This window comes from Dromaius novaehollandiae, chromosome 17 (assembly GCF_036370855.1).
Source record: "Dromaius novaehollandiae isolate bDroNov1 chromosome 17, bDroNov1.hap1, whole genome shotgun sequence".
NCBI classification, from domain to species: domain Eukaryota; kingdom Metazoa; phylum Chordata; class Aves; order Casuariiformes; family Dromaiidae; genus Dromaius; species Dromaius novaehollandiae.
This window is the reverse complement of record NC_088114.1, coordinates 15,676,767-15,698,542: the sequence shown is the minus strand read 5'-3', so window position 1 is coordinate 15,698,542 and position 21,776 is coordinate 15,676,767. Positions and strand designations below refer to the sequence as shown.

At 57.8% G+C, this 21,776-nt stretch overlaps 1 protein-coding gene across 1 annotated transcript in view; it reads left to right on the top strand.

Annotated features, from left to right (window-relative positions):
• KSR2 (kinase suppressor of ras 2) overlaps window positions 1-21,776 on the top strand; it is a 91,427-nt gene that overhangs the window by 26,919 nt on the left and 42,732 nt on the right. Inside the window, exons 5-10 of the mRNA XM_064522327.1 lie at window positions 1,862-2,043; window positions 13,727-13,796; window positions 14,325-14,408; window positions 16,437-16,504; window positions 16,678-16,776; window positions 18,294-18,412. Of these exons, the coding sequence (XP_064378397.1) occupies window positions 1,862-2,043; window positions 13,727-13,796; window positions 14,325-14,408; window positions 16,437-16,504; window positions 16,678-16,776; window positions 18,294-18,412 (622 nt within the window). The remainder of the gene's footprint in view (window positions 1-1,861; window positions 2,044-13,726; window positions 13,797-14,324; window positions 14,409-16,436; window positions 16,505-16,677; window positions 16,777-18,293; window positions 18,413-21,776) is intronic.

The following is a 21,776-nucleotide window of genomic DNA, read 5'->3' as shown; positions in this document are numbered from 1 at the left end:
GAAGCCAGCAGTGGCTTTTTTCCTGTGCGAGGAAACAATTAGCCTATTAGAGGGCAGTTTAATTTTCTCAGGCTAACGAGGGCCGCTGAGTGCAGCGTGGTCATTTCCTCTCAATTGGCGCGTCCAGATGCCCTGGGCATCGGCACGAGCTCCGGCCCGGCGGAGATCTGCGGCCGCTGGGGACAAAGGCAGCTGGGGCGCTTGCGAGGATGGGCTCAAATCGTGAGACCTTGCGGCACGCCGTGCCCGCGTGCGGCAGAGCCGGCTGGCTGCTGCCGTCACGATTTGTGCTGTTCCCTCTCTGCTCCTCCTGCTTTTTTCCCCCCTAATTAAAATAACAGCACCGTAATCGGGAATCCAATGTGCTTGATAAAAGGCAGGTGGAAAAAGCAGGGCAGTGTTTGCGGGATGGGTGTCTGCACCTCCATAGCGCTTCGTGATCCATGGCGAGCGCTTCCCAGCGCTCCCGTTTGTCTGGGCCAAGGTAACGGTGAGTTAAATCAGGCTGGCCTAAGAGGCAGAAGGGTAAATCTGCACCTTGCACTTGTGTAACAGGAGCGGTGACAGGGCCATTCCCCAGCCTGGCCCCCTTTCACCGGTGCCAGGGAGGTTCTGCTCCCGGCCCCGCGTCTCGCAATTTTTGCCTTGCGATTTTTGTCGCTCCCGCGGTTCCCGTTGGGTCCACTCGGAGCGGGAGCCGCGGGCGACGCGCTGCAGTGCGGTGAGCCCCTCGGTCGAGCGCGGCTCCCTGGTGAGCCCGGAGGTGCCTGCGGCGAGGTTAACATTCAGGACGGGGCCGAGCGTTTCGGGCCCTCGGCCACCCGGGCTCCCGTCGCAGGCGGTGGGGAGCAGCACTGGTCCGAGGCGAGGGGGGACCTCCAGCCAGGGCCGGCCCTGCTGCGGGTTAACATGCGCGGAGAGCAGCCTCTTGAGCTTGGAAGCCATAACAAATGTGCAAGACCATCTTGGGTGCTGTAGTGAGCAGTCCGAATGTGGTCTGCCTCAGTTTCCCTCCTGGTAGGAGGCTGGTGGGACTGGTCTGTGTTTGTGGAGGGGACGTGGATGGTGTCAGTGTGATGGTCACCTCGGGAAGCGAGTGGTACCCCGTGGTGGTGGTTTTGGAGCTGGCGTAAGGAGGAGCTCTTGGAAGAGCACCGATGAAGGCGGCAGCGAAGGCAGCCCTCCTGTCCCCAAAGAGGACAATGCGCTGGCCTGGGGTCTCATGCGAAGATGTCCACAGGTGAAGATGCCGGCAGCAAACACACTGCCATAGAGCATAGCATAAATCACGAACTAGATCCGTGCAGGCAGGTTTGTGCTGAACATCTCTTGAACTTGCTCCTTCCAAGCAATGAGCTTTGATGCTGCCCCACGCGGGGTTAGTGGACAGCAACTGATTTCAGGGACGTGGCTATGGTAAGCAAGGCCAGGGTAGAAGGAAGTGGGGTGACTTTTTAGGCGTGTTTCCAGGAGCCTCAGCAGTCACCGTGTCCATGTGCACATACGTCTGCCCACGGACCTGTCCGGCCTCTGCCCCCACGTGGCTTTTGAACCACGTGGCCGGTCTCAGGCGAGCGTGGCAGGAGGCAGAGCCCTCAAATGCGGTATGTTCGCAAAGGCTTTATGGAGATCGGCCACAGTGGATGAATGAGACTATATTGATGTCACTGGCAAACAAAAGGTTAATAAAAATGGTTAATAACAAGTCTGTGGTTGATTAGGGGCATGCAGCACCTTGTTTTGTGGGTGCTGCTGTTCCCCTGGGGGTATCGCTTAGATCTCCAAATGTCTTAACACATGAGAAAATACCCCCCGGGCTCCTTGCGCTTCACTTTTCTCTCCTCCTTCCTCTCCCTTCCAGAGCAAAGAAGAAGAACAAGCCCTTGAACCTCAAGATCCACAACAGCGTGGGAAGCTGCGAGAACATCCCCTCGCAGCGCTCCCCGCTGCTCTCGGAGCGCTCCCTGCGGTCCTTCTTTGTGGGATACCCGCCGTTCCTGCCCTCCACGCCTCCTGTCCACACTGAAGCCACCTTCTCAGCAAGTAAGTCCGGTTGGCTTGGGGCGAGAGGGCCTCTCCTTTTTTTTGTCTGTGGAGCAGGGTATTTAATGTGCTCTGCTCGAGGCCAAGCATGGGATGTGACCGCGGGAAAACTCTGGGGGAGTCTGACTTTGGAGCCGCCCATGCATAAATGGTCCTGAGGACATTGGCTGACTATTTCATAGTTCCCAAAAGACGCTGTTGCTGTTGTTTTGGGCTGAAACACGCTAGTTTAAACACAGTGTGCAAAAGGAGTGACCTGGTGCGTGGTGCCAAGCCTGGTGAGCGGCCAAGGCTCTGTCCCCGTGGTGCTGTCTGCCCTGGGACTCCTTGGTGCTGCCTCTAGTCGCGGCGGGGAGCTCTGGAGGCCCCGCAGATCTCGGGTGAGCTGAGCCCTCCCTCCTCTCCCTGCGTCGTAGGGGCGGCCGAAGGTGAGCGCATCCCTGCTGCAGGTGCCTTGTTTCGGTGTCTGAAGCTGAACGGATACGGCTGCGGGCAGATATGGTCTAGTATCCCGATAACATGTACGTCCACGTGGGTGTGGGGAGATGGCTGGTTTGGTTTGGAGACCCTCAACGCGCGAGGGTGGTTTCTCAAGGGCTCCCTTCCTATCTCCAGCGGTGGGTTCGGCCTTCCCGCGGAGGTGCTCTTCAGGCCCCTCTGCCTGCCGAGGGTTTCCAGGCGGTGCCGAGGCTCCGGTGAAGCTGGTCCTGGTGCAAAGGGGCCTGGAGCAAGCCGTGTGGAGGGGCCAGCCAAGAGAAGGTTGTCGCAGCCCAGCCCTTGTTTTCCAGTCTCTGGTATTAATTTTGTAGGATTTGAAGCTTTTACAAGCCAGGCGTGACTCTTGGACTAAACAAAACCTCCCAGAAAACGCATGGCAGCTGGGATTTACTCGTATGCCAGGAGCAGCGGCCCTGTAAAGCTGTCACGGGGAGGGCGAGCTCAGTTAAGCAAACTCCCTTTGACCCCATATTCACATGCGCTTTTGGCTGCTTTTCTCTCCCCAGACTCGCTTTTCTCACCCCTCAGCTTGTGGGTTTCCTTCTTCTTTTGTTTATCTCTCACCAGACTGGTTTTTTGGTTCATTTTCTTCTTTTTTCCCTTCTGTCTGTTTGCTCGCCCAAAACATGGTCCTTCACCCTTGTTTTGAGTTTGCTGCCTGCAATGAGTCAGTGCAACGTTCCTGTTTGCAGGCACTTGCTCCTCGTTGCCTCCTGCATGACCTCAGACTCCCGTTACCTCCTGCATGTACTTGGGAAACATTTACTGTGGGGCAGGTAAAGTGATACTTAGGGCGATAGTTTCCAAAAGTGCCAAGCACCATGGCTTAAAACCCCCCTCCGAAGGTCTGGGTGATTGGAAGCGGCACCACCTTGTCTCCCCTATAGCTCCAGCACCTGCAGCACCTTGCGGTCCTATGGCGTGGGTGGGAAATGCTCAGAAGAGCTGAGTTTCCTGGTGCCGAGGCCGTGGGGCGAGCTGTGCCGGTGCTGGGTCTGCGCGCGCTGGGCACCGGTGCGACGGAGCAGCTCCCTCGCCCAGCGCTCGGCTTGCCCGTGGGACTGCCTCCTCGCAGCCCTGCCTCTCCCAGCCCTCCGCAAGGCAAAGGCCTTGTGATTTATTTATTTATTTATTTATGTTTACCCTAATCAGCTGCCCTTTGGACTCGTTGAAGGATCCTCAAGGCATCTCTGGCATCCTTTTACTCCCATTCCCGTGGCTTTGGGGACAATGGGACCTGGCAGGAGCTCCGTGGGCTGGCGACGTTATTTATAGAGAGATGTCCAACTACCTGACTCTTAGTGGCACAGCCAGCAGATTTGCCTGGAGTGAGGGTATTTTTATGTATCGCTCTTCCCCCTGCAGCCTCGAGTGAGTCTGACTTGCTGCCCGCAGCGAGGGGGAAGTAGCGGACCAGAAACCGAGAAACAAAGCCCGTTCTGGGACACACCATCGATGTGTCGTGTTGCATTAGGTTTCCTCATGCATCAGTGTTGGATTACATCCCGTGGTGTGATAACCTGATGCAATGTGGCATAACAGGAGCGCGCTACAATGAGAAGTGATGGACTATCGAGTGACTAACGCTGCTGGAGAAGTGACTTTTCCACTTCCCTCCCCTTGGTCCTCCAGCTTTGGCTGCTGCAAACATTCATGTTTGAAGCTAGACAGGAGCCATCGGGAGAGCGAATTGGTTGCACCGGTCGGTGGGTCTCTGTCGATGGGTTTTAGCAACGGCAAACCGATAGCTCAGTAGATAAAAACTTGGAGCAGGTCGTGCTGGGCTGTCCTCTGCGACGAGGAGAAATGCTTCATGCCGTGGCTGAGCCCCTGGGCTCGGTGCAGCCCTCCCTGCCTCCCTATAGGGTTGTGACCCTATAGGAAAAACAGGCACGTCCTGCAGCCGGCTGGCAGTCTGCCGTCCTCTGACGCCCGGGGACGGCGGAGGTGTGGGCAAGGATGGCTGCCCGCCTCGCCGGGGAGAGGTGATTATGCGATGGGCTTAATGGAGCTTGAAGCCAGGGTTCATTACATTGCAGGGAGAAGATGAGTTATGCCAAGCGGTGCCGGAGCAAATTTATTTGTGGGGAGGAGTGAACATCTCTGCAGCGCGTGTCAGGCTCCGGGGGCTTTGCTAGGATGCACTGCCATCACGGGGATTAGGTGGCTTTGACCCGCCGCCTGCACCACGCTGTGCCCCGTCTCTGACATGCTCCCTCTTGCTTCCCCTTGGGCACTTGCACCCTGAGCCCTTGCCCAGGGCACCCTGCTTGCGTTTTTGGTGGGGGAGACCAAGCACCTTGTGAGTCAAGGCATGGGAATTGCACCTTGCCCGGCCCAGCATCTAGTGCCTCCAGGGCTGCCAGTGTTTCTCGTTGCCTTGTAACAGCACTGTCGTGCCTACCCCAGGCAACGTCGCGGTGGCCCTGCCTGCCGTAAGCTGTCCGCCTCCATCCCAGGCCTCAAGGAAAGACACGGACACGTATTGGTAGCGATCCTTGCCGTATAGCTTTCCCAAGGAGCATGCCTCCTAAAGCCTTTAAAAACCCAATTGGAAAAGTCCTCTTCCCTTTTTCTCATCGTGTTGTAGGATCAGTCCACTGGCACTCGATACGGGCTGGACTGACGTGGAATTACTTGTCTAAGTTGCCAAAACAAAAAATGTTGTTCCTGTCATATTAAGATGCCGGCAAACAGCCTCGCGAGCCCTTTCCGAGACCCCTATCTCTCAGGCTGAAGGATACTGTCTCTCGATGATTTCTTCTCAACACCCGGCTCGTCTTGCGGCTTGTGGCAGGAGCGTGCTCCCATCTGAGTTGTCTCTGGTCCTTATCAGATCTCGGTGATGTGGTCTTGATGTTCTGTTTTAGTTTTAATGGCAGATTTGCCCTGATCGGGATGCGTTTTCACAGATGCAGAGCTCCGGAGCGCTGGGGAGAGGGCTGGCATTCAGCTGCAGAAAGACTCGTTCTTTCTCAGGCAGCACAAATCCTGCCGCAGGGCTGAGCTCCCTTCGGGCAGGGCCAGGAGCCCCGGGACTGTTGGTTTTCGATTGTACTGAGTTGAATTTGAATGGATTTGTTTTTACTTATCAGCCCTTGAAAGGAAGAAGAAAGGGGAAAAGTAATGACTTTGGGGTTATAACTTAGCCCTGAAGTAGTCCAAACCTGCGGCTTTTCAGGGATTTGCTTTTGCTGAGCCAGGGTGAAAGATGGGGTGCTGGTGCAGTCTTTGCTAGGGCACTTGTATTTCTGTTGAGGAGCCAGAGGAGACACCTGGCTGGATCCAAGGACCCTTGGTGCATCTGGTCACTCCTCGTGACCAAGCAACAGCCAGACTTGTGCTGTTAACTTAGAGACAGCATTTGGGAGTCAACTGCCCATGACTTTGCTAGAAGCACCCAGAAATGAGGTCGGACCTTCTACTTTTTATTGTAATAGTCTGTGTCCAGTATATCCCATGCTTCTTCGCATCCCTCTTAGCTGGGTGACCTGGAGCTGGTTGGTGTCACTCCCATGCCTGTGCCCTTTGCCTGTCCTCTCCCCTGCTGCAAGCCCAGCCGGAGCACTTTCACCTTGTGGATCAAGCTGCTCGCTTGAGTTCTCCAGGGTGGGCCAGCAACATGGTTTCCTTCCTAAACTGTTTAATAACCAAAAAAAGGGGGGGAGGCAGAAAACGTTGCATGTCCCTTTGCTGTGCTGGGACAGAAAAATGAACCATTTCTCCAGCTGACTGAACTGGTCCACACTTGGGTCTGTAGTGTGGAGACCTTCCTGGAGGCCTGGCCCCCAGGGGCTGGATGTTGGCTGCCCGCTCGCGTCCCTGCGCATTGCCCAGCATCAGCCCTGGTGACTCTGGAGGCAGTCTGCAGGGAGCTGGTTTCTCCGCAGGCTTGTACTTGCGAATGTTTCCTGCAGATCCAATTAGTGTTAATGTTTCCAGGGTCTGCAGGAAATGCTGATGTGGTCCTGAAGGCAGAGCAGGGGAGAGTGGGCTGTGATGGGTCTGAGACCCCACGGGGCAGGGAGGTGGTTGGACTGTGGCCCTTCGCTGGTGATGCTCTTGCTGCAGGAGCAGGGACAGAGCTGGAAGAGGTCTCTGCTCATGCCCTGGGAGAAGGGTCCCTGCTCACGCCCTGGGGGAAGGCTCCCTCCCCACCCCAGCGTGGTGGTCACTGTGACCCCCAGCACCCAGAGGCACATGGAGGGGCTGTCCCCACCACATGCCCGTCCTCCAGCCGTAGCTTTCTGACACCACAGAAGGAAAAGAGCAGTCAACACAACATAACACAGCCCAACTGGTGGTTTGGCCGCTTCTCTTGGATCCTGTTCCTGGCTCTCCCTGCTGGCTTTGTGACCGAGGACTAGCAGCATCTGCAGTTCAGGGCTCTGGTTCTGCCCCTGGTGAGCAGCCTGGCCTTGTCTTCCTGGCGTTTAGGGCTGTCAGGCAGTGGTGGCCAAGCAAGCTGCAAGTGCTGAAATGCCACCAGTGCTGCTTGAGCTGTTCGCTGGTCCCCTGAGCTGCTGCGAAAGAGCCCTGCACAGGGCTGGCGGTGGGGCAGGCCTGGCAGCCCGTCGCAGGCTGAGAGGAGGGATTTGGAGAGCTGCTAATGTCTGGTGGATCTAGCCCGGAGAAGTCTTGAGCCTTGCCTCTGGCTGAACACGAAGCAGCTTTCGCGTCTCAGGTATCTGTTGCTCCTCTGTGTCGTCCAAGAGCTGATGCTGGTGTGAGGAGCAGGGGGGATGAGAAAAACATTTCAGGGAAGTTCCTTGAGGAAGAGTGAGAACAGGACAAACCTATGTGAGCCTTCCCCCTAACAATGTCCCAGCCTGACCTGCTGTTGGCAGGGGACTTTTGGAGTCAGAGGTAGCTTTTTGTGTTTAGTGACCATCAGTGGCTTTCTTCTCCCTCAGCTTGTCCTGTTTGCCCTTGCGCCCACGGAAAGGCACCCAGCACACCCTGCGCAAACACTTGCGTGGCTGCATTTGCACCTGATGGTAAGTCCTGCTTGGACCTCCTCTGCCAGCAGCTTTGATTTTTCCAACTCTGGCCGAGTGGAGCAAAGGCAGCTGGCCACGGCCGAGGCCCGGCTGTTTTGGCGTGGGCTGCCCCGAAGCAGGTCGGAGCCCCATCGTGCATGGCGGGCGGGTTTGCAACGTTTCAGCATCTGTAACGATGGACCTGCCGTTGGGCTGCTCCCAACAGCAGTGCTGCGGAAAGGCGCTGCCAAAGTCACCTCCCAAGTCTGGAGGATTTCTTATTCCGGTGATGTTATGTCGAGCAGGAAGAATACGGCTCTGTCTGTTTAAGCCTAATTGACCCTGCAAGGCTCCGAACGGGGGGAAAAAATCACAGTACGAGCATTTAAGCCGGTGAAGTGACTGAATGTGACATTCCGGCTATATAAATAGGATTGTCATGCCGCAAAGATGAACTGCCATTATTATCAAGTGGCTTCTGTTTTTTACTGGGGAGAGATTTGGAGAGGGAACAGCTCTGCCTCGTTCACCCCGGCTGCTTTTCATGAGCTGACGGGCAAAGGCTGTGATTTCGTTTCTGCATCGGCAAGCTTCCTTCTGCCCCTGTTGAGGAGAAGACAAACGCTAGTGCTCTAAGCATTACTGTAGCTGCTTTTTTCTGCTGTTTGGAGATGTCCAGGCCGTGTCTATTTTTGGCCCGAGGCCTGGCACTTCCTGAGTGCAGGCCACGCTCCTTGGCCGGGGTCTGAGGCATCTTGCCGAGGGTGCCTGCACCCTTGGGTGCCTCTCTGGGCATGAAGCTCTTCCAGCATCTCTGATGACCACTGGTGTGGGGAGAAGGCTCCTGTCTTTGGCATGTGGTTTCCTCACCACCCATGGTGCGGGTCTGGATGATGGGTGCCGGCACTGGCACGATTCGAGGAACGGCTCATGACCATGTCTTGGCTCTGCTTATCACAATTTTCTCGCTCCAGTGCAGTTTTTGTTCAGGGAGTTGAGTGTGGCGTCTGGTTTATAGCATGTCGGTCTGGTGTCACTGCCCGGTGGCCGCAGACAGGTTTGTTGCAGTGGAGGAGAAGGAAACGTCCATCCCTCCTACTAGGAAAGAAAAAAGGTTATTGCAGTAGTAACAGAAGCCACGTGAGCAGTCCTGTCCCAGCTCACGGATCGCACATCTGTTGCTAACAGAGTGCTCAGAGCTGGGATTTCACTCCCCGCGGAGCTGGGCCTGCCTCGTTTTGTGCTGGCGTCAGGGTGGGGACCCTGAGCTGAGGTAGAAATGTTCTCTTGCGGGGGGGGGGATGGAGCTGGCTTTCCTGTTGTCCTCCCAGTGGGGCCCTCCCCGTGGGCTGTACTGTGGGGGCTGGACGTGGAAAAGTCTCCTCGGCCATGTCTGGCCACCGAGGCCTGGTGATGGGCAGCAAGGTGATTATGGGCTGGCTGTGGCATCCAAGTGCGCCAGCTCCTGATGGATAATGTCTGCACAAGCTGCGTTTCTGAGGATGGAGGTTGTTTGGTTGGGAAGATGCGGCAGAAATGTAGGTGGTGGCCTTTCCTCTGTTGTCTCGCAGGGCCTCCCGTTTGTGGTCATTCCTGACTCACGAGAATGGCTGTTCCCCAGCTGTGGGCCCACCTTGGGGATGGTCCTTCCTCCCTTTGCAAGGGAGGGCTCTGCATCTGCAGTGAGGTCAAGGCGAAGGCAGTCCCTAGGAGAACTGGCCTCAGTGTTTGGGGTCAAGACCCATAGCACACACGAGAGCCAGTGGTTGGCAGTTGGCCCCTGGAGCAACTGGGCCATGAAGAGCTGTCCTTGAGATGAGCTGGTTGGCATGTGGGCTGCACTACTCAGAGATGGTTTTAGGTTTTGCTGGCAACATGATCTGGTCGTGGTGGAGTGAGAATAGTGATCACTAGCCCAGAGCAAGCGTTTTGCCAGGCTGGTGGTTTGGCTGTAGAGCAGTCTTGCGTGAAGACCCCCCGCAGGAGCAGCCTCACGAGCAGACCTCCAGCCCTGCGTCCAAGGTGCTGCCCAAGTACGGAGTCCCACTGTTGCTCCTCGGCATGGCGATGAGTCATGCCGGGGATTCTTTCCAAGTTTACTCCCATCACTTTTCTCCGTCCCATTCACAATGCTGAAATAGGCTCGCATTGTTTATTGTAGTAGGAGGAGGAGGGTTTGTTTATCTGGCTGTCACCGTGATGGATAGCAAATTCGTACAGATTCCCTGGGCACCCAGCAAGGTGCCAGCAGAGGGAATGGGGGCGGGTAGCATGCCAAAATGCAACCGCAATGGATACAATTCGATGCACTTTGAAATGACTTCAGGGGCAACTGCTTTTTTTGGCGAAAGAGCAGGGCACCCACCTTGGCTCTGGGGCGGTAGGTGAGTGGTGGTGTCCTCACGGTGCCTGGAGCACCCTTGCCCTGTTGGCCGGGAGTGATGCTCCGGGTGGGTTTGGGGAAGGTGCTGGGGGCTTGCTGAGCCCCCAGGACTTCTCCTCCGTCCTCATCCTACCCCTGCTGTCCCCAGGGAGGTTGGGAGATGGAAATGATGAAGCGGCAGAGCTCTGGCTCCTTCTCTGCATGCCCGGGATGGGGATGCTCGGAGCAGAGCCCATCAGACCGAGTGGTCCGCCTTGGCGGGTCACTGCTTCCGCCAGGTTTCCCTGGAGGGGAAGCAAGGAATAAGTGTCTTAACTGGTATCCGAAAGGATTTGGGGCTGTTTGTGCGAGGGTGGCGGGGGCAATGCCGCGGGGCCTCCTGGGTGAGAGCCAGCCTGCGGGTGAAGATGCCCTTGGTCCTGCCCCAGTGCCGGGCTGTTGCCGGGTCTCTTCGGGCTTGTAAGCCCAGAGGGGTAATTGGGAAGGGTGCAGGCGTGGGGGAACCGCTCGCTCGTCCCGTCCTGGCAGGCCCTGGCCGTGCTGCAGGGCCACCCGGGGGTGGCGGGGGACGTCTCGCGTGGGGCGCCCATGGGTGCCGTGCAGCAGAGCGGGAAGCCGGGGCGGCGCGTCACGGCCCAGGCGCTCGCTGTGCTGCACCGGCGCCGCTGCCCCCGTCACCCTGGCACGCACGCGTGCCGCTCAGCGCCCGCGCTGCTGTCACCGCTGCCTGTCACCGGTGACACCGGGGTGCCGCGGCCGCTGTCAGAGAGGCGCCGAGTGCGGCTGTCACCCGCCGCCCCGGCCCCTTCCTCCCTGCTCTTGGCGCGCTTGATCCCCGTCAAGCGCAGGCTGTTGACTTAAGGATAAACTGTGCCGCGCGGAGCAGGAGCCGCGGCCTTTGCCAGCCGCCTCTCGCGAGTGCCGGGCGGCCGTGCCGGCCCCTCGCCCCCGCGGGAACCATCGCCTCCAGCTCCGGTGCTGTTTAACCCTTTTGCCGAGCCGGCGGCTCGATTCCCAGTGCGATCGCAACCGGAGCACCTTCCCTCTCCTCGCGGCTTTGGCTTTCTGGCCGACCACAGTGGAGGAATTTCTTCCTCTTCTGGATGTGGGGTTGCGGATGGCCCAGTCCAGCTGCTCCCGAAAGCAGGAATGAGATTTTTTTGTGCCTGGTGGTGGGTGACCGGCTTTATTCACGCAGCGGCAGTTGTTGTGGGAAGGGGTCTCTGGAGCTGGATCCAGTTTGGAAATGTGGATCCGCCGGCTCCAGCTGCAGTGGGACCTGCTGGGCCATGGGCAGCCTCTTCCCTAGCACAAGTTGTCGCTTTTCTGCTCTCGGCTCGGGCCGTGCCGGGCTGCGGGCTTTTATGGCGATGCGGCTCGGAGGTTTTGCAAACGCAGCACCTCGTCTGTGAGCACCAACCCCCGGGATGCGGCCCTGTGCGGGGACCGCTCCCGGCCCCCATCATGCTTCCCTGGGGAACGACAACTTGGCTGCAGAACAGGGAATTAAAAAAAAAAAAAAATCCCCAAAACTGCACTCACGGACTTGTGTGAGGGGAACTTGGGCTGAAAAAGCTCTGATTTTGGAGTTGGAAATGAGGTTGCAGGCGATAAAGGTATAAGTAATGAAGGGTGCCCGGCGCGGGGAGGTCAGCAAACATCAATCGCGGAGGGGCAGCTCAGGCTCGTTAATGCGGCTCAGGGAGCTGCCGTCGGGAAAGGGCCGTGAGGAGGCTGGTGTCACGCTTCAAAGAGCCCCAGGGTCTCCTGATCCCGCCTGGCTGCGATTTCGGAGCGGCGGCGCTGGGCTCTGCTGCCCCGGAGCTGCTCCTTCTCCCCCCGCGCTGACCCGTGCAGGGCGGTGGGGTCCCACGCGGACACCCGCGAGCAGCCAGCTTTCCCGGCAAGCTGCGTGCTGCTTGGGAATGGGGCTGGAAAACAGGCACGGCTTGGGAAAAGGGCCGGGGGCAATGCGGGGACTGGGAAGCTCTGGAGGGTGTTTGCACTTGGTTGCCTCTTTGGATGAACACCTCATTTTTCTCCGCCGCGCTGCTGGTCCCCGGCGTGCCCTGGTCCTCCCTGCCAGTCGCCCTTCTTGGAAGCACGTGGCGGATGCAGCATCATATTATTAATAATAAAATTCCCCTCTGCCCTGTTGGCATGTGGCTGCCAGAAGCCAAGGGAGATGGAGGAGCCCGGCGCAGCGTTTGCTCCTTGCTGTGAAGCCCCTCACCCGGGCGCTTTGGCCGGTGTTCCCGTGCCCGGGGCCGGTCCCCCTGCACGTCTCCATCCTCGAGAGCATAGCTCAAATGTGGGCAGTGGGGATGTGGCCCCGGGTGAATGTTGGGCACGGAGAAGCGGCCGTTCGGACGCCTTCCACGCATGTGGATGAGAGGGGGAATCTCCGATCGAGGTCGGGGCCGTGAGCGGAAGCTTTGCGCCCTCCTGCCGCCGCCTCGGTCGTTTTCCCCCTGCTGCAACCAGCCGCTCGGTTGCCGCGATCGCCGATTCTGCATGGATCGCTCACCGCAAGGAAAATAATAAGCCATGAATCACGTCGGTCTCGTTTGGGTTAGGAGGTTAAAATCCCCGATACTCTGTAATAAATGTTGCACCGAGCATGTTTAGAAAGTAATTAAAAGCCTCAGCCATCTTTCTGCATCTCCCCCTCCCTGCGCCGGCAGGATTTAATTGAGGGCAGCTGAAAGTTAGTGGGAATAAAATGTGGATGATGCAGCAGAGGTTGTAATTTAATTCGGGGAGAGGAGCTGGTCTCACCCGTGCGTTCAGCAAGGGCTGGCGGTGGTGGATTTTATTTGCGTAATGTGATTTACCCATGAGCAAATGCCGTTTTGCAGAGTGCGGCGCATCGCACCGGTGGGCCGCTTCCGAGCCCGGGCCGAGGGTCCGCAGCCGTTTGGGAAGCAGGAGCCTCCTTAATAGACCACTGAGGCCTGAGGGGCAAACGGGGCCGGGAAACCCGGGGAGCATAAGGCGATGGGATGGTTTGTCCCATCAAGGAGCGGTGGAGCGGGAGCCGCTGCCTGTCGTGATGTACTCGAGACCTATTTGATGTCCGGGCGTTTTCTGGTGCTGCAAAGACTTAGGAGAGGTCGGGCCGAGGGGCGCGCGGCGCGGGAGGCGGCATGCAAATGTAACCTTCAGCGAGAGAGGGCAATTAAAACGCGCTCCGGCCCGCGATATTGAGTCGGATATTAAAGCAAACAGCGCTCCTCCCCGCTCGCGGGGCTCATATCGAGAGCAAATTTGGTGAGGGATCTGCCGGCGTCGCAGGTGCTGTTCTCCTTACCCGTTCTCCTCCCTTTTCCCTTGGAAGGGGAGCACCAAGGGCTGCTTTTTATTTTCCATCTTCCCTTTGAGCAGGAGTTAACCTGGCTTCTAGGAGGCTGGTGCGCGGCTTGTTGTTCGGCTGTGAGCGCTGCCGCTGCCTTGATGTCTTAGTAAGAAACTACGCGGCTGCCGTTTCGGCTTCGCCGCCTCTTTGGAAACCGCCAAGGGGCTCTGATAGGTTTGCACGCCCCGTCGGCCAGAGACCACACGCGTGTGCACGTACACGTGTGTCCACGCACGAACCCCTCCGGGGCAGCGGGGCCCCTGGCCCCAAGCGGGTGTTGAGGGCGCGGGAGCCCCTGCTTCCCGCCGAGGCCCGTTGCCCGCGGGAGGCTTTGCCCAACGGATGCCCCGGCGAGGGAAAGGTCTGGCAAAGCCTCTCGCGCATCCTCAGCTCCCGCCGGAGAGGGCAAATTCCTGCTTTGTTCTGTGTTAACGCTGACTTTTCCCCTCCCGTCCCGTCTCCCCGCAGATACGCTGTCAGTGCCTCGCTGGTCCCCGCAGATCCCCCGTCGCGACCTCGGCAACTCGATAAAACACAGGTAGGGTGACCCCGTGGGATGGGTGCCCCTCTCCTCGGCTCCTCGGACCAGCAGTGCCCGAGGCCCTGCCCTGCTGCGGGCAATTTCGGGAGCTGAACCCCGCGGCAGGGCGATAAGCGCCTGCCTTCCTCCTGTGGTGGGGCGGAGGGTGCCGGGGGCACCCGGACCTGCTCCCGGCCGCCCCGTCCTCGAAGCCCATTTAAATTCCATCTCCACTCGGATGCACTTTAGATAAGGCTCCAGGCGCTGTCGATTTAATAAAAAAAAAAAAAAAAAAAAAAAAGGCCACGCGTTATCGACCACTGTGCCGACCTGCAGCAGATCCCCCCTGCCCTCTCGGTGCCCTTCCTCATCCTCAGCATGGAGGAAAAGCGCTGGAAGCAGCCATGATGTGGGGCCAGACGGTGTTTTGGGACCCCAGGGCTGGTTTTGGGGTGTGATAACGCAGGGATGAGCCGGGACCGGCTCCGGTGGTGCCGAGGAGCGTGTGCGCCTGCCCTTAGCCGTTCTCCCTGTTTCTCCCTGCAGGTTTTCCACCAAGTACTGGATGTCGCAGACCTGCACCGTCTGCGGCAAAGGAATGCTGTTCGGCTTGAAGTGCAAAAACTGCAAGTACGTCGGCGCCGCGAAGCGGGGAGGATTGCTTTAACAAGACGCCCGTCTCGCGGTGCAGAATTGGGTGAAGGCAGCCTGGGCGCGGGGTTTGCTCCGGGCTGCCTCTGCCACCTGCACCCCTGGGGCAAAAGCAGGTGCAGAGCGTGGCGATGTCCCCCCCCACCCCAAACTGCCGCCGAGACGTGGTTTGGGGGGGAAAGGGGCGCCTGGAGAGGTCAGAAAGCTGGGGAGGACGTGGAAGGACGGCGAGCCAGATGCTGCTGCCGTTTATAGCGCTTTAAACGCAGAGCAGCCCCTCTGCTACCCGGCGTCATGGTGCAGGCGTCAGCATTTGCTAAAACTGCTGCTGGCGACGCGATTTCCCCTCCTCGGAGCGATGCTGGGAACAGGCAGTCGGTCGGCGAGTGCATTAGCCGTCAAACGGTGACGACCGCTGGTGCTGCTGGTTAAACGCTGATGAGTTAGCACAGGGGCACTTAAACCCCTGCCAGAGAGGCACGGGTAGGGCACGGTTACAGTGAGGTTTCTTTGAAGTCATGTTACCAAACGCTTTGCTTTTTAAAATAAAAATTTATTATTTTTTTTAAGTAATTTTCAGAAAAGCCCTTATTTTCTTGGGAATTGAAGGCCGTTTTCTGCTTGCGCCCCGGCACCGGGTGGGTGCTCAGAGCCAGGCGACGCGGGGGACACTGTCATCGCCCAGGCAAAACCAGATAAATCCCGCGGTTTTTAAGAGAGTTAGGGCAAGCGCAAAGGGTTTACACTGCGTGACTTTGCTGCAGCTAACGAGAAAGGGAGTGGAGGGGGAAAAAAGCAGGTAAAACAAACAAACAGCCCAAAATAAAAAGCTCCCAAGCCTCAAATACCAAATTAATCTTTGCGCTTTCCTCTAGGAAGGGCTTTATAATAAAAGCTACAGCGCAGCTCCCGAAGTTTCATTACCCAGCTCATTGACTTGTATCTGCCTTATTTTTTTTCCTCCACACTTTGCACTTGTTTTTTTGAATCCCTTTTTGATTTTTGCCTTTTTTTCCCCCGCTGTTGCTCCCCGGGGGCGGGGGGGGGGGGCTTTTTTACATCCCTAATTAGGAGCAAACAGAAGCGTTTGGGGGCCGCGGGAGCCTGCTGATGCCTCTATGCCTGACCCGGGGGTGAAGCCCTCCGCAGGCTCCTGCCCCGGCTCCGTGAAAGAAGCAGCGGCTCTGCAGAATATTAAATGAAACAACGGTGGCTTTAAATGGCCTCATTATTTTTGTTAAGTGCCCTGGTAATAAAGCTCGAAGGAGCACCACAATGGCCGGGATTCATCGGGAGCCAGAGGGGAGCCGGGGTAACCGGCTACTTCCCCTCGGCCGCGCTGGGATTTAATTAAGCGTAACCCAGCGTTAGCCGCCGGTCAGGAGGAAACAGCGACGAGGTCTTTCCCCACGCGCGGAGCTCTGCCGCCTTTGTTGCGGCTCGGGCTGGCAGAGACGACGATTTTGGACGTCCTTCGGGCTGGGAGCGGGCAGTGGGGTTTGGCCGGAGGAGGAGGAGGCATCTCTTCGGCCTCGCTGGCCTCTCGCCTCCCCTGGCAGCAGGGGAATGGAAAGACCCAGCCGAAGCGGTGCCCTTTGGGGAGGCACACGTGTCCTACCACCCCGCGGTGGGGACATGGGCATCGCTGAGGTCTTTGGTTGCAGCTGGACCAACAGTGGACCAACAGCTCTGCTGGGTCTTGCCGGGAGCTGTGGCCTCCTTAACGGAGAACACGGGTCTTTTCACGTGAAAGCACCAAAATCCAACTGGTCGGGGAGGGTTTGCTCATGGGACCGTCCAGGTGGTGAGCAAACAGGGCTCTGCAATATAAGAATAATAAACCAAGTCACCTTCCTTGCAGAAGGTGCCTCTGGCTGCAGCAGTGCTCGCATGCTCGAAGCCCCTGTGGCCGGACCCTGCTGCTGCACCAGGATGCTGTGGGTCACCTTCCACCTCTTTCCTCACTGCTTTCTTCTCTTTTTCTTTTTTTTTCTTGTTTCCTGCCAGGCTCAAGTGCCACAACAAATGCACCAAAGAGGCCCCACCGTGTCACCTGCTGATCATCCACCGCGGAGGTGAGGACCTTTTCTCCGGCTCTGCCTTCCAGGAGCTTTTCGCCAGGGAGCCTTTTCGAAAGCACCCGAGGGACTCGGGAGCCCGAAGCCTCTTGGCAGCCAACGGGCCTTAGGCTCCCGAAGCGCTCGGGCGCTTTGCGAAAAATGTTACCCACCATCTTTTCCGCTTGTAGGGAGACGAGCCGTACGGTGCGAGGCAGATTTGCATCCCAAACCACTTCCACCCACCCTCCCCCTGCCACCTTTCCTTTTCAGATTCCCCACAGCACGGGGTAAGTGCAACAGGTTTGAGCCTTTCGCTACCGGTGAAAGCCGGCCTGGGCGGAAGCGTGGCCCCCCGCGACCGGCCCTGCCGCCGGCGGTGCATGCGGGCCCCGGCTCGTTCCCGGTTCGGAGGCTCCCGGCGCCCGCTCCGGGAGGGCGGCGCAGCCGGACGGAGCGGAAGCGGGCCAGGACAGAGACGCGGCGCCAGGAGGATGGGCCGTCGCTTCGCACCTCTTCTCTCGCAGAGCTCGGCCGGGCGCTCCCCGCTCCGGCGGCAAAGCGGGGCTGCGATTGCCCGGGGCAGACGCGCTCAGCCCGGACTGCAAAAACGTGCATTTGGTTTTGGTGCGTTCAGGCTGCCGGTGTACATTAAATAGCACCTGCTTATTAAGAACGTATTGCCGTTATCAAAACGAGGAATATATATTACGTTTGTCACCCCTCGCAAGACCTAGCTGGTGCAGAGTGGGGCCAACTTCTCCCCGGTGGCAGCCCGTGCCGCGAAGCCTCAGCTCTGTGTGCGGTGATGGTTTGGGGCCGTTCCCCAGCGCCGAGAGCAGCCGAGCCGCGGGATCGCTTGCAGCCCGTGCTCGGAGGCAGCTGGGGTGGCAGGGGCTGGAGCTGGCGCATCCCGCTCCGATCAGCTCCCGCGCCGGCGGTTCCCATGCCGGCCTGGCGGGAGGTGCTTCGAGGCCCGTCGCGACGGAGGACTGTGGGGTTTGCTGGGCGGGAGGGCAGCCACGGAGCTCGGCTTTGCCCAGCTCTGCCGCTTCCCTGCTGGAAACGGGAGCGGAGAGGCTCCGGCGGCCGCGGCTTGGTGACGGGCTCCCAGGAGGAGCCGAAACGGAGGCTGAGCCTCCGCTGCCTCCCTCGGCCATCAGGACTGCGGGGGGCTTTGGGGAGGCCCAAAACAAGCTCCAAAACACCTCGTCCCCCAGTCAGCATGGGGCCGAGGGCAAAGAAACGTCAAAGCAAATTTGCAAAGGAAAGACTTGCAAAGAAAAGGTTTGCAGAGTAGTTTCCGCGCGGCTGCGGGAGCCGGCGCGAGGAAGAGGAGCGCGTCTCGCCCCGGCGGCTGGTGTTGCTTGCCCGGGCGTGCGAGCGCTCGCCAGAATCAATTGCTCCTAGCCTTGCGGGATGTCTGCGGTGCCTAGCGCCTGCTCCTCTCCCGCTCGGCTGCCTCGGCGTGCGGTTTGCATCCCGCCGGAGCCGCGGGGCTTTACGTCCGCCGCGGGGCGTTTGGCAGGTCTCAGGGCAGCGCGGGAGGAAACGCGAGTGCCGTCAAGCTCCAGCCGGCGTTTTGCATGCGCGGAGCCCGCAGACACGCGGCTGCGGAGCAGAGACGTCCCGGAGGCGACTTGGGGGATCGGTTGGAAATGTCTTAGCGACGCCAGGCTGGCTTTGGAGCGCTGGGCTGTTGCGCAGTGACCCGCGCTCCTGCCCCGAGCATCCTCCGAAAGCTTTGATCTCTCGCTTTCTCTCTCCCCCCTCTCAATCCCTTTCCCCTTCTCCCGTCTCAATGCAGCGAGGTTAGTCCGGACCGAGTCCGTGCCCTGCGATATCAACAACCCCGTACGGAAGCCGCCCAGGTATTCGGACCTGCACGTGAGCCAGACGCTTCCCAAAACCAACAAGATCAACAAGGTAAGAGGCGCGTCGCCCTGTCCCGCGGGTCCTGCTCACGCGGGGACGGGCTGCAGGGGCTGGCGGGCTCGAGGAGCGGACGCGGGCGCTGCGTCCAGCGAGCACGACCCTAACTCCGCACCGGCGGAGCGGTGAATCGGGTGAGACACGGTGCCTCTAAGCTTTTTTTGGAGATTTCCAGAGGGTAGGCTGCTATTCGGCATAGCAGCAAACCTGTTAAATGCAATAACCTGCATTAAAAGCGACCAGAGGTGTGTTCTTGGTGGGTTAGGGCTTGTAAAGCTCAAGCCGAGATACCCAAACCTGGCGTATCCACAGCCCTGTGGTGCACCGGGATTTCCAGCACGGATAAGGTTTTGCTCCCGCATGGATGGTGCAAAGCCCCATCCCAGCTGCTGCACAAGGCGAACCAGCCCCGTACTGCCAGCAGCTCCGTGGCTTTTCTCAGTTCTTCGGCCCCCGCTTGCCCGTGAACACCCGCGGCACCGAAGCCGGGGTGCAAGCCCTGCCCTGGGCTGGCCGTGGCTCGAGCTCCCGGGCTGCTGCTGGCACGCGCTCGCTGCGGGGCCGCGGGCACCTCTCCAGCCTGGCCTCGGCCGTGGCGCCTGCAGCCCTTGGGCCGGGGGGCGACGCAAAATGCCCTTTTCACAGCAGGGTTGTAAATCCAGCTCCGTCTGGCCAGAGAGCCGAACAGAAGGGCTAGTGCTGCTGCTGCTGCTTGTTAGCCTTAAAAAAAAAAAAAAAAAAAAAAAAAAAAAGTAGCTGCAAGCAAATGTTGACTCTCTGCAGCAGGGAAGCGGAGACTGGAATAGCCGGGGCGGTGGTCTTTTTGTGTGCCGCTCGACTCTGGGTGCTTCGGTCCCGGGGGCCCCAGCGCAGCCCCGTTTGCCTTGGGTTTGTGAGCAGCGGCAGTCGCTGCCGGTCGCAGCCGGAGGTTGGGCGAAGCTGCTGGGAGCTTGGCAGCAGGGATGGTCTTTGCACGAGGTGAAGCAGCTTTCCCAGGGCAGGTCTGTCCCCAGAGTGCCACATCCATTTGCTTTCTTAGCTGGAGGCTGAATCGATCGTTGAATCAATCCGTTGTCCTCTGTAGACCTTGGGGGACAGCGTCTCCTTCCCAGGCCAGTGAATTCGGAGCTGAGCTGGTTCCCGTGGGCTCCTCGGCCGTGGGGAAGCGCCTTCCCTCTGAGCCGCTCCGAGGGCAGCAGAGCTGCTCCGGGCAGGAGCAGGGTCGTTACCTGAGTAGCAGCTCGTTAGCTGGGCCGTGGTCGCTGCCAGGGCCCAAGATGCAGCTCGGTGCCGCCCTGGTCCCCTGCTCTACCTGGAGCCTTTCTGCCTCCGGGACCTCGGTTGCGCTTGCGGCTGTACATACGGCGTTCAGGCTCCTTGCCCTGATGATGAAACTGTCCAAAATCCAAAATCCAGCTGTGTACTGGTACGTAGTACACTCCAGTAATCCTAATACATTACGCTCCAGCAGTCCTCGGCTTGCCACCCCCCGGCGTCAGGGCTGCCGCACGCGGGCAGGCGGCGTTTTTGGGTGGTTTTGCATCTGCCGAGGTTGTTTCCTTCACCGGCTTTGAAATAACGCGGGATCCGAGCTTTGGCACTAGCTTCTGTCCCCCCAGTGCTGCTCCGTTTCTGCTGTTGAGCCTCCGGAGGTGACAAATCTAACCTGGATTTCTGGGTTTTTTTGTGCTCTCTGCTACCACCTGAGACTTCATTAAAAAAAAAGAAAATTGTTGCAAAGCAAACATACAGCAGCGCAGAATTTGATCATGTCCCTGGCAAAGCCGATCAAGCCAGAGCCGGCGGTGCACCTGGCGAGCTCTTTCTTCTGCACTGCATTAATAGTAATTACAGTCTGTGGATTTATTTTAAGTGAAATTTTATAGCCTTGCCTTCCGCGGAGAGTATTTCCAACAGCAAAATCCTTAGTGCCAGAGGAGATGGGGCGGGGACTTGGTCAAAGAGGTTGTCAGACCCGCGGGTTCCCATCAAAACAAGGCAAAGTTTGGCAGGAGACCCAGGGCGGCAGTGCTGCAGCTCCTGGGAGGGAAATGCCTGCCTATTTATTTATCTATCTATCTATCTATCTATTTGTTTGTTTTAGTGGAAATCCTCTCGGGGAATTGTTTCATGTAGGTAGTATGCGCTCTTCTTTACTAGAGGGCACTGGGGAATTTATTCAGTCCCCTGCTAAAGGCCTTGGGCCCAAGGACATCAGCCCTGTTCCCCTTCTGCCACTGCCCTGCTAGGTGGCTTTTGACAGCCGCTTTATTTTCCTTAACCTTCCGCTAACCATAGCATAATGATGCTAGTTATGTATATGTGTGTGTATATATATAAAAATAACTATACATATATAATTATACTTTGAAAGCTGCAGAGGAAACTCATGTATGCACCAGTACGTATGCATATATGTGCTAATGTGCGTATATATATGTATTTATGTATATACAAATCTGAAGAGCTGTATATAATTGGATATAGCATTGTAGGATGCAACAGGCTATTTCTCAGGAGGATCAATAATAGCAGCTGTATTGGCAACGGCTTAGAAATTGTCGTCTTGCCTCTGCTCAGGCTTTGACCAGAGCACTCGCATCCTGGCTAATGTTTCCTGTATAAATGTGCTTTATGAAACAGGGGCTCCTTCTTACTTTGCGCTTTTTAAAAGCATTTCTGTGGACATATCCTGTATCCGGTGCTCTGTAAATAACACTGAACTTTTACTCCTAGTGGCCTCCAATGTTGGTTTAAAAAATAATTCACCCAGCCAACATTGTTGTGCGTGTCAGGATGGCATATGCAAACTGCACATGGGTTTTCCTGAAAGCTCAGCTGATTTAAAAACTAATTTTGTCTGACTTGGTTACCTGCTGGGGGAGGAGCACACAGGTTTGCTAACTTTCCTGGGCTCTCGCGGTGGGAGTACCTGTCTTTGGAGAGTCGAGTGCTCAGCGCTTCTCAAAACCAGGCCCTGCTGTGTCTCCAAGTTGGGCAGCAAGACCATGAGCAAGGTGCAAGATTTTGGCCTCAATTTTCCTTTTTGGGTCTAATGTAACACCATCGATGGTGCACAGTCCCCTCTTGCGAGGTGTCCCTACCCATAAATACTTGTGTCCCCACTTCACACCATGTTTCTGTGAGGTGGGACAGGGAGAGACCTGGGTTCCTCAGTCAGCATCATGTAGCTGCCAAACCCACCCCAGCTGTGAGGTCAGACAAATGCTGTGCTTTTTTTGCTGCTGGTGGTTTGCCAAAATCTTTCAACTGAAGCCGTGCAGGCTGTCCTCCTCGACATTCTGCTCCTCCCCTGCGTTGCTCTCAGGTGGTCCTTCCTAACCATTGCAGTCAGCCC